General features: G+C 36.6%; 1 protein-coding gene across 1 annotated transcript in view; it reads right to left on the bottom strand.

Moving 5' to 3' along the window:
* Window positions 1-12887, bottom strand: part of LOC150086740 (plexin-B-like) — a 415555-nt gene that overhangs the window by 5508 nt on the left and 397160 nt on the right. The window contains exons 34-35 of the mRNA XM_090372733.1: window positions 10938-11085; window positions 266-406 (exon numbers count right to left, since the gene is read on the bottom strand). Of these exons, the coding sequence (XP_090228859.1) occupies window positions 266-406; window positions 10938-11085 (289 nt within the window). The remainder of the gene's footprint in view (window positions 1-265; window positions 407-10937; window positions 11086-12887) is intronic.

Here is a 12887-nt window from a genome sequence, read left to right as displayed (position 1 = left end):
GTACAGGGTTCATTTATTTATTCATTAGCTCACTAAAATATAACTTAATTGTACCCAGTACCCAAATCATTTTTAATTTGAGGCTCTATATTTATGTGGATTTATGTATCTGTTATCATAACTTTCTTTATACCAGAGCTTATTTTTTTTCATAACAGTAAAGCAATAAAATTTTTCTTTTCTTGGATGTGATAACTCATAAAAAATCAGAATTCCAAAGTTATGAATAAACTTATGCATGCATATATGCCTACTAACTGCTTACCAAGGATAATGTTTGAAGGGCTACACTCATTTCCTGATCTGCAACTGCTGGCATAGAGGCAATATCTTGATAAAACCTGTTTACCATTTTTCTGTAGGTGGGAATATCTCGAGCAAATAACAGTTTATTGGATGGTGAATCCTGTAAGAAAAAAAAAAAAAGAGTCAAGTTAAATATTATATGCAGGCACCTGTTTTTTTTATGTCAAATAACAGTTCAGATACATAGATATTTGACAAAGTCAAATATCTGTGTATCTGAACTGTTATTATTTTTAACTGATACATAGATATTTGACATCAAATATCTATGTACAAATTAAAATATTCCAAGTAGGACAACCCCATTCTATATTAAAAACAAACACTGAAGTAGGGATTGACCAATATCAGGTAATAAATGCTTATAAGATATTCAGATGATTTTTACTTCACATTTTTTTAAATGTCCAAGATTGCTGATTTCCCTACTTCAATATTGGACCATAAGGTCCAACACTGAAGTAGGGAAATCAGCAATTAAGGTCATCAAGGTCATTATCATGTGATAACCATGCTTATTATAACTAAATGTGGAAAAAAAATAATGAGGACAGCTCTGATACAAGAGACGGATTAGAGATATAGGGTTCTCGATTAACCTTAACTCTTTTTCATTCTCCACTATTTTGATTATAGTACCACCCAATGGGTACGTTATCACTGTGGGAGTATTTCTATCTAAGTGCAGTACCCTAGATTCCATGTTGTTGGAGAAGCATAACCTGATTACTTTCATTAACTACATTAGCAGAGGCTTATGATGCAAGATAGCAAGCTTATACAGCATCAGCCAAAAAAAACCACCTTCCCATTCACTCCAAATGTTTGTCTAGCTCTGCGTTGAATTTATTTAAGCTGTCAATTTCTATAACGACAGATGGAAGTTTGTTCTGGCAATCAAAAAACACCCGCTGGCTAAAGGCAAATTACCGAACATCTATCTTTCCTCAATTTGAATTTATGCACCCACAGATGATTAATCTGGGAAAGAGGAAGAATCCCATCAGCAGTGAGCATGATCAAACCATTCAAGGCCTTATACGCTTCAATCAGATCACCTCACAGATACCTGGTCTCCAGACACTGTAATGTGCAAAACTTAAGCCTTTCTTCATAAGTACAACCCTTTTTCCCATTCACTAATCTTGTTGCCCTTCTCTGTATTCGTTCCAGCAGCTCTACATCCTTCCTAAAGTGAGGCCTCCAGACTTGTATATAGTACTCAAGGTGTGGTCTGACTTATACAAGGGATAATTGCCTCCTTATCCCTGCTAGAAAAATTCCTGTATATCATTGACAAGACACCATGAGCTGCTCAGAAAACTTGATATCTGACTACACAATTACCTCCCAGGTCCTTTTCATTCTCTACCACCCTGAGTGTAGTACCACACAGTTGATACGTTATTCTGGGGTTACTGCAACCCATATGCAGTACTTTACATTTTGTCAATGTTAAACTTCAGTTGCCACCTCTCAGCCCATCTGCTCAACTTTTCTAGAACCTGTTGAGGTAGGGTGTTGTCATTAATGCCATTAACAACCCTGCCAACCTTCTTATCATCTGCAAACTTAGACATTAAGCCTGATATACCATCATTAATAAAGAAAGAAAACACCAATGGACCCAACACTGAACCCTGGGGGGCTCCACTAATAACATTAGTCCATTGATTACCACTCAATGATCCCTTTATCATAGCAGCAATTTGCTTCTAATGCCAAACTGCTTCAATTTATGCAACAGTATCAAAAGCCTTCCTAAGATCCAAGTATAAGATATCAAAATTATTCTTTGCATCCAGTTCCTTTGTGACCACATCATAGTATTAGCATTGGTAGAGGCATATGATGCAAGAAAGCAAGCTTATGTTGTTGTTTTTTGGTTTTTAGGAGCATTAGCAACTAAGGCCATATTGCTCCGGGGTGGATGGGATCTATCCAGTTATATTAAAGGAGGCAGCAAAGGAAGTAAGCAAACCCTTAGCCATAATTATGAGAGCTTCCTTGGACTCAGGGGAGGTACCCATAGACTGGAAATGTGCAAATGTGACCCCAATTCACAAAGGAGGATCAAAGGCTGACACAAGTAATTATAGACCTGTGAGCTTAACTTCTGTTCCAGGAAAATTAATGGAGGCACTGGTTAAAGAAGCACTGCAGGATCATTTAGACAAGACTTCAGTTATAGCTCAGACACAGCATGGTTTTGTTAAGGGGAAGTCTTGCCTGACCAACTTGATTGGATACTATGATGCAGTCACAAAAGAACTGGATGCAGGGAATAACTTTGATATTATATACTTGGATCTTAGAAAGGCTTTTGATACTGTTGCACATGGAAGACTGCTACACAAATTGGAGCAGTGTGACATTGGAGGCAAATTGCTGTTATGGATAAAGGGGTGGTTGAGGGGGAGAAGACAGAGAGTGGTAATCAATGGACACTGCTCATCGTGGACTGATGTTATTAGTGGAGTCCCTCAGGGTTCAGTGTTGGGTCCATTATTGTTTTCTTATTTATAAATGATATTGATGATGGTATATCCGGCTTAATGTCCAAGTTTGCAGACGATACAAAGGTTGGCAGGGTTGTCAAGGACACTACGGACACTATGCTGCTGCAACAGGATCTGGAAAGGTTGAGCAGATGGGCTGAGAGGTGGCAAATGAAGTTTAACATTGACAAATGTAAAGTACTACACATGGGAAACAGCAACCCCAGAGCAACGTATCAACTCTGTGGTACTACACTGACAGTGGTAGAGAATGAAAGGGACTTGGGGGTGGTTGTGCAGGCAGATATGAAGTTCTCTGAGCAGTGCAGACGGGCTGCAAGAGTAGCTCATGGAGTATTGTCAATGATATACAGGAATTTTTCCAGCAGGGATAAGGAGGTGATTATTCCATTGTATAAGGCGATGGTCAGGCCACACGTAGAGTACTGTATACAGGTCTGGAGGCCTCATTTCAAGAAGGATGTAGAGCTGCTGGAACGAGTACAGAGAAGGGCAACAAGATTAGTGAATGGAACAAAGGGGTGCTCTTACGAAGAAAGGCTTAAGTTTTGCAAATTACAGTGTCTGGAGACTAGGCACCAGCGAGGTGATCTGATAGAGGTGTATAAAGCCTTGAATGGTTTAAGCATGCTCAATGCTGATGGGATTCTTCCTCTAGCTCAGAAAAATCACCTGAGAGGGCATAAATTCAAATTGAGGAAAGACAGATGTAGGATAGACGTGCGGAAATTTGCCTTTAGCCAGCGGGTGGTTGGTTGGTGGAACAGACTTCCATCCCTTGTGGTGAAGGTTGATAGCCTAAATAAGTTTAAGGCTCAGCTGGACAGGTATTTTGAACGAACAGAGGGGTGAAGTGGAAGTGGGTTTTTTTTTTTTTTTTGGCTGATGCTGCATAAGCTTGCTTTCTTGCATCAAATGCCTCTACTAATGCTAATGCTAATGCTAATATGCGGTGGTCATTCCCTGACCTTTCCACATCTTCCGTAGTTGGTGGTGACGGGCTCGAACCCCGGTCTAATCAAGAAGCATGTGATACGCACTACTGCTCCTTCCCACCTGGCTACGGAGGTGCTCAGCAAGCTTATGCAGCATCAGCCAAAAAAAAAAAAAACCTTCCACTTCACACCTCCGTTCGTTCGAAATACCTGTTCAGCTGAGCTGGACAGGTATTTTTAATTTATTTAGGCTATCAACCTGCACAACAAGGGATGGAAGTCTTTCCACCAACCAACTACCCGCTGGTTAAAGGCAAATTTCCGCACATCTATCTTTCCTCAATTTGAATTTATGCTCTCTCAGGTGATTATTCTGAGCAAGAGGAAGAATCCCATCAGCATTGAGCATGCTCAAACCATTCAAGGCTTTATACACCTCTATCAGATCACCTTGCCGGTGCCTAGTCTCCAGACACTGTAATTTGCAAAACTTAAGCCTTTCTTCATAAGAGCAACCCTTTGTTCCATTCACTAATCTTGTTGCCCTTCTGTGTACTCGTTCCAGCAGCTCTACATCCTTCTTGAAATGAGGCCTCAAGACCTGTATACAGTACTAAAGGTGTGGCCTGACCATTGCCTTATACAAGGGAATACAGTAAACCCCCACTATTCACGGGGGTTACGTTCCTGAGAAATGCCACGAATACCGAAAACGCGAATACTGAGTTATGGCTTCCATGGTAATAAAGGGGTTCCGTTCCAAAGTATGAAATATATAAGAAAAACTAGTCTAAAATTTTGTCTATGTATGTATTATATGTACCTTCATAATATGACTATGTACATAGACAGTACATAGTGAAATGCAAGCATATGGCATCGAAATGAAAATAAGAAACAATTTAATATTAAATGTAATATTTATTAGAAATTTTCAAACAAATCTTTCAAACCAGCGCCTTTGCTAGCAAAAAAAAACTTATCCCGCCAGTGCTATCACCAGTTTCGATAAAGTGTTGATAAAGGTGTTTTGCCTTTTTACGAATGATGAGTGAACTTAACGGAATTTTATTTTGAGTTCGGTCTTCTATCCACAGATTTAAAGCTTTTTTCCATTTTTTCTAATTTAACTTCACGACTTACAGAGCAAATTTTTGAAGCAATTAGCGCGTTTTCATGGACACTACGGTGATTTTTTCTTCCGATTTCTTGATTGATCATACCATTGACTCATTGATTTTATAATGTTTTGCCACTGAGGAGACACTTTCACCATTAGAAATTTTATCTAATAACTGAATTTTATTCGCTCATGTCATCACCTTTGATCTTTTCACATTTGCCTTGTTATTCGTAGCCATATTTTTGTACGGGTTAGAAAGAACTTGTCCAAATAAAGTCACTTTCTTCCGTTAACGCACTCGAAAAAGTCTGTTTTACACTGCAAAACGGTAGATTTATCACTTTTGTAAGCATATCAATTTATAAATTGATAAATTTATTCAATTTATAAGCATATAAATTAAAAGCAAACGACGAAACCTTCCATGACAAGCGCATAACACATACTGAACAAGGATTAGCGAGAAACATCCACGCTCACAATTTTGTCACCCCCCCCCCACTGGGCGCTATTTTGACCGGGAAAGATAATTTTAGCCACACCAATGTTTTTTTATGGCAGAAAATGTTCACGGCGCTTTAAAATTCACATTTTTTTAGGTTTTATTTTATGTTAAATTAGCGATCGCGAATACACGAAACCGCGAATAGCGGGGGTTTACTGTAATCACCTCCTTATCCCTGCTAGAAACATTCCTGTATATCATTGACAATACACCATGAGCTACTCTTGCAGCCCGTCTGCACTGCTCAGAGAACTTCATATCTACCTGCACAATTACCCCCCAGGTCCTTTTTATTCTCTACCACTGTCAGTGTAGTACCACAGAGTTGATACGTTGCTCTGGGGTTGGTGTTTCCCATATGTAGTACTTTACATTTGTCAATGTTAAACTTCATTTGCCACCTCTCAGCCCATCTGCTCAACCTTTCCAGATCCTGTTGCAGCAGCATAGTGTCAGTAGAGTCCTGTATCGTCTGCAAACTTGGACATTAAGCTTGATATACCATCTTCAATATTATTTATAAATACAGAAAACAATAATGGACCTAACACTGAACCCTGAGGAACTCCACTAATAACATTAGTCAACGATGAGCAGTGTCCATTGATTTGGCATTGGAGGCAATTTGCCTCCAATGCCACAGTGCTCCAATTTGTGCAGCAGTCTTCCATGTGCAACAGTATCAAAAGCTTTTCTAAGATCCAAGTATATAATATCAAAGTTATTCTCTGCATCCAGCTCCAATCAAATTGGTAAGACAAAACTTCCCATTAACAAACTCATGCTGTGTCCAAACTATAACTGAAGTCTTGTTTAGATGATCCTGCAGTGCCTCTGTTAATTTCCCCAGAACAGAAGTTAAACTAACAGGTCTATGTATATAAAGTGCTTAGCATCACAATACACAGCCATTTCTGTATAAACAGAAAATTTTTAAGGTGGCATCGTTTTAGGTTATATCTCATATTGTGAATACCTTCACAACGAGTTGCCATGATATTGCACTACTGCCATGATATTGCACTACAGTAGTGCAATATCATGGCAACTCATTGTGAAGGTATTCACAATATGAGATATAACCTAAAACGATGCCACCTTAAAAATTTTCTGTTTATACAGAAATGGCTGTGTATTATGATGCTAAGCACTTTATATACATAGTCTAAATTTGTTCGCAGCTTGAGGCTCTAGCCCTAAATGCGCCTTAGACTAACAGGTCTATAATTACTTGTGTCACTCTTTGTCCTCCTTTGTGAATTGGGGTCACATTCGCACATCTCCAGTCCATGGGTACCTCCCCTGAGTCCAAGGAAGCTCTTATAATTATGGCTAAGGGTTTGCTTACTTCCTTTGCTGCCTCCTTTAGTATAACTGGATAGGTGTCTTTCTTATCTTTATCTTCAACAATTTCTCCTGTGCTTTGCTCTCAGTTATTACAAAATCATTTAGCTCACTGCCAGAGTTTAATACACCTCTGGCATATTAAACCCCTCATGTGTAAATGTAGATGTAAAATACTCATTCAGTTTGTTAGCTACCTGAGCAGGATCATCAACAGTTGAACCATCAATATCAAGTGGACCAATGTGATTTATCCCCTTCCTTCAAGAGTTTACATATATAAAGAAGTATTTGTTGTTTTTCTTTGCATCCTTTGCTGAAGATTTCATGCAATCTGCCTTTGCCTGCCTAACCCCCTTTGTGACTTGATTACAGACCAGCTTATATCTACCATAGGCTTCTGTGTCACCTGTTAATTTATACATATCTCTTGCATTTTTCTTCTCTGCCACATGTCTCATTAGTTCATCTGACATCCATTTAGGCCTAAACCTTGAACAATATTTCTTAATTGGAATGAAAAGCCTAATAGCTTCCAAGATTACTTCTCTGAATGCTTTCCATTTAGAATTTGCTGTTGGCAACATCGTCAGTTGGTCCCACTGTATACAATTTAAAAACTGTCTCAGACCATAGCAGTCACCTTAAAGAAAGCAAAAACTCTTTCCCTTTACTCCTGATAGTAAATCCCACATCAGCACACTGTGATCACTGCCACCTAGTGATTCCTTATGCATGAAGAATTACTATTGATAATCAGATCAAGAGTATTACTCTCCCGAACATGCTGCTGTAGAAAACAATAATCCAATAAATCCACAAAAGGTTTGAAGCATGCGACCAACCCACAAGTTCCAGTAAATATATGGGAAATTAAAATCCCCCATTATAAGACAATGCCAAACTTTGTTTCATCAGCAAGCTTAGACATTAAATTTGATATGCCTTCCTCAATATTGCAAACAATCAGGACCTAGTTGTTGTTGTTATTTGGTTTTTAGGAGCATTAGCAACTAAGGCTCTGGTGATCATTCATCGGAGCAATATGGCCTTAATTCACCTTTCCGCATCCTCCGTATATGGTGGTCACGGGCTCAAACCCCGGTCTAATCAAGAACCGTGTGCTATGCACTGCTGCTCCTTCCCACCTGGCTACGGAGGCGCCTCAGGACCTAGTACTGAAGTGTGAAGGACTCCATTAATAACCACTCTTTGTCTCCTGCCACTCAACAACATTAATTTGCACTTGATGCCACATTGCTCCAGTCTGTACACCAGTCATTCATATGCAACAGTATTAAAAGCTTTGCTGAAATTTAAGTGTGTGATGTTAAAATTATTTTTTTGCATTTAGTTCCTTTATCACAACCTCACAGTAGCTAATCAGATTGTCCAGATGAGCTCACTTGAACAAATTCATGCTGTGATTGCCATATAATTGTGTTCCTGATAAGATGATCTGCATTAGTTCTTGTTGTTTGATACTGATGAAGGTATTTCAGGCTTAATGTCTGAGCATGCAGATGATACAAAGATTGGTAGGGTGGTTAATGACAGTAATAAAGGTATGCTACTGCAACAAGATCTATAAAAATTAGGCAAATGGGCTCAGAAATGGCAATTGAAGTTTAATATTGGTAAATGCAAAGTACTGCATATGGGTAGTAAAAATGAAAAATATCCAGAAGTAATTGTGCAGTCAGATATGAAGTTTTCTGAGGAGTGCAGACAGGCTGCCAGGAGAGCTCATGGAGTTCTGTCAATGTTATTTTATTTTATTTTTTTGGTAGTTGTTGGCGCATCGGCTTCTGTGGCCATAGTGCACCTCCCAAGGTTTTTGCAGTACTTTGATCCAAGCCCGAGGCGGGATTCGAACCCGCGACCTTTGAGTTGCCAGGCAGGCACTTTACCCACCTGGCTAGCCCGGTCGGCTGTCAATGTTATACAGGAATTTTGCTAGCAGAGATAAGGAGGTGATTATTCCTTTGTATAAGTCTATGGTTAGGCAGCACCTTAAGTATTTTATAGAGGTCTGGAGGCCTCACTTTAGATCTGCTGGAACAGGTGCAGAGAAGGGCAACCAGACTGGTGAAGGGAACTAATGGGGGCTCTTTCCTAGAAATGCTTCAGTTACGCAAACTGTAGCATCTTGAGACTAGGCACCTGCGGGGAGATCTGATTGAAGTGTTTAAAGCCTTGAATGGATTGAGTAAGCTGAATGTCAATGGCATTCTTCCACTTGCTAAGACTACACACATGAGGGGCATAAATTCAAGTTGAGGAAGGATGGTTGCAGGATAGATATGTGGAAGTTTGCCTTCAGCCAACAGGTGGTTGATTATTGGAACAGGCTTCAATCTGTTGTTGTAGAAATGGATGGGTTGAATAAATTCAAGGAAGAACTAGACAAATTCTTGGAGGATATGGATGGGTGAACTGTGTAGGTTTTTTTATATTTTTTGGCTGATGCTATATAAGATTGCTTTCTTGTATCGTTTGCCACTACAACAAAATAATATTTAAATTTTTCACTTGTGCTGGTTTTACTTTACTCATAGTCATGTGCATTTCAACAGTATTCTTCCAAAACTTTTGACACATTTTGTTTTTCTTTAATTAATTTCTAAATTCAGCTTTCAGTCTGCCAGACTATGCCGTACTGTTTATATAAATGACACATACTTGATGTATAATTAATTTTATGTTTTTTTTTATTTTATGCAAATCAGGAATGATGTGATTAGGGAGCGAATTCAGGTTTAAAAACTCTAGAATAGGATTGAAAGGTCCTGTTTGAAATGGTTTGAACATGTCAAGAGGATGAATGAGAGGTGTTTGCCAAGAAGAATGTTTGATTTACAATTAAGGTACGGGAGAACAAGTTGAGGTCACATGACATGATAAAGATCAATGTCATTAAGAGAGGAGGAAACTGGAGTAAAATCAAGAATGGAGAGAAGTACACAGGCAGGGCATGGTGGTGAGGCTTCATACGTCGACCAGTGGAATAGCAGAACGATGACAGATGATATGCACTCTGTTTCTTTCATTCTTTACAAATTCATATTATTGATACTTTTAACTTTTGATAAAATTAGTAATATCAAAATGTTTAATTTTTTATGTAACTCTTTCTGAAAAACAGAATAAAAAAATAAAAATAAAAAAAAACTTCTATAAAAATTATTCTTTGTCATTTTGTTCAGTTTAAAATATATTTCTGCCGAGCCAAAACATTTTTTTTAACCCTCACATCAATATTGGTGCTGTTAAATTATATCTTAAAATCTCTTCCATGCCATAAATGAATGAATTACAGTATGGCAGCAGAAACTGCAAACAACTAGGCAAGTCCATCTTTCTCATTAACTGCAAGTTAAATTTTCTTTTTTTTTTTTGGTTAAAAGCAAATGATGTAAAATAAACTGATATAGTTGCTGTCTGCCAGTTCCTGGGTTTGTTCAGATGATTCATGTTTTGATTCTAATAGTCCTGAATAAATTAAAAATAAACATTCAAATATTAATATATTTACTTTTCTGATAAACAGACACTGCTGCAGTATTAGATAAATTCATCCCATATTCTTAATGATGGTATACTACATGGGCTGTAGCTTCCACTGATTAAAGTAGGGGCAAAAGGGAAAGGACCGGCAACATTTTGTGCACTGAATAAAATTTCCACTGTTAGGAAATAAAAGTAATTCCCTCCTCCACCAATGCACTATAAATAATTCTGTCATTCAGATTTGCATTCAAATAAGTATTGTAACCTGTGATTCTCTCTCTCTTGAAACACCAACTGAATGGTGGCAATTTTGAATACCGTACTGTACCTCTTAGAGTTTAGAAGACAAGATTTTATAGTAACCATGTTCTTAAATTTTTTAAGTACTGATTGTAATTTGACACCAGTATTTTTTTTCTCACTCTTAGTAAACAATAAACAGTAATCATGTGTAGTATTTTAAAGTGAAAAGTTTGGCTATGGGAATGGAAATTGGTAATTTACTAATTTCCATTTTAGGTAAATTACCTTATGTTCTGGACTGAATTTCTACATTATTTTACTGGTAAGTTCAGATCTATTCAAATTCTATTTCATTATTACCTTCTCATTTAAAATTTAATATTCTATTTAAGACTAAATAGAAAAGAAAAGTGTGCCTAAAAGAAAACATAAAAATTTTATTATCTACTTACTTTACCTAACCGATGTTCAGAGGTAGAGCACGAATCCATGAATGTTTGTGCAATGACTGAGAGACAAGAGTCTACTATGGGTGTTTTATCCACGTCAAATATGAAGTCAGGATTTTTTACAAGATTTACCCAAAACCTAAGTGGAAGACTACAAAAAGAAGTTGAAGACAAATTATTTTAATAATGTATAATTTTGTTTGTTAAATATATATAAATTACAATTGTACTTTTAGGAATTGGTTCATCATTAATTAACCACTTAATAGTCAGGTTTTTTTTTTTGAAGAAAATGAGGGATAACATTAACTCACCCCATCGGTCACTCAATACCTTGATGTCGGGATTAATGTTAACCATCATTTTGAAACAAGATAGCCACCATTTGATTTAAGTCTCACTTATTTATAACCAATTTGTTTACAGTCTGATCCAAATCAAATTTAAAATGCTTTGGGGGAGGGTAAGTGCACTCTGACAAGGGCAACCCCCCCAATGTATTTCAATCTGTCATCTTGAAACAAGATTACCACCAGTCAAAATACAGATTCAATCTGTTTACAGCCTGACTGAAATACATTTATAATTCTTGATTTAAAATAAAATTGATCTAGATTTCATCACCTTCTGATCTAGTATTATATGATAAATTGGAAATATCTAATAAATTGGAAAAAATTGACCCAGAACTTAACACTTTTATCAGGCAATTTTCATTATGAAAGCCAATAATATAAAAGTAACTGTGATAATGACTTGTACATGTTACTTTTTCATTATATATGGCAATGACAACATTGGCCAAAGAAATATTCACCTATGCATTCACACAAACAGTAATATGCATGTTGTTATTACTAAATTGATGAAAGTAGAGCCAAATTATGACTGTAGAAAGAGACATAATTTTACATGAAAATCATATAGTGCTACAATAGTTTAGTGAATGTTTCCATTCAAAACATGTGGGCCATACAAAGCAAAATCAATTTTCAATCGGTGTATCTGTCCATACCATATAATGAACAAGTCATACAATGAGACAGAAAATTATCCAACTATGAAAATACTGACTTAACAAATAATCATGGTCCCAAATTCTCATTATATAGCTTTCAATAATCAACTATGCTATTAATTTATAAGTACAAAATTAAAATTTATAAATGAAAATGATTTTTAATAAATTAAATCCTCCACGAGGATATATTATAAAAGCACTTCCCTCTATTGCACTATGTATTAAAATTAAAGCAGAATCAAGAAGGTGTCCAATTCAAATGTACATATTAAGCAACTTCCAGTTATATGATAATGATACAAAAAAATGTAATGGATGGTTTCCTGGCTAATTATAATTCCCAGAAACAAAGATAGTTCCAAGTAGGGGCTAATGCTTGATGTAATTTTTTTTTTTTTTTACTACTATGTGATGAATAAAGTTTAATGACACTCTCTAGAACACTACTTTAGCCCCTCTTCCCTAAAACATCTTGAGATCACCCCAGCTTGGAAATAAATGAATCCATACAAAGGGATTTGTTCTGCATTAAGTTTGTATGTTACAAAAATAGCATATATATATATATCAAAAATTAATGTGAAATTAATAGAAAGAAATTTCAGCAATTTAATCAAAGCATACTTTGATTCTTCTTGAAGTATGCTAAAGAAGCATACTTCAAGAAGAACCAAAGAATCTTTGTTCTGTACTTGCAATTATCTTCCTTCTTTCCCCTTACTATACAACCATTTTTTTTTTTATCAAAAACACGGGATAGAAAAGATATGTAGTATTTTTTTTTTTTTTATAGATAAAGAAAACTGCATTCATTCTGTTAAAAGTTTTAGCATTTCAGTTCAGTTTTGTTCATTTAACTTGAAGAGCTTGCTGCTTGTAAGCAACTACATCTGTGCGACAAGAAAAGTTCCCAGTATTACTAGGACCTTCTC

This window comes from Mastigoproctus giganteus, chromosome 4 (assembly GCF_048544385.1).
Source record: "Mastigoproctus giganteus isolate SK-2022 chromosome 4, ASM4854438v1, whole genome shotgun sequence".
Classification (NCBI taxonomy): domain Eukaryota; kingdom Metazoa; phylum Arthropoda; class Arachnida; order Uropygi; family Thelyphonidae; genus Mastigoproctus; species Mastigoproctus giganteus.
This window is presented reverse-complemented; position numbering and strand designations above follow the sequence as displayed.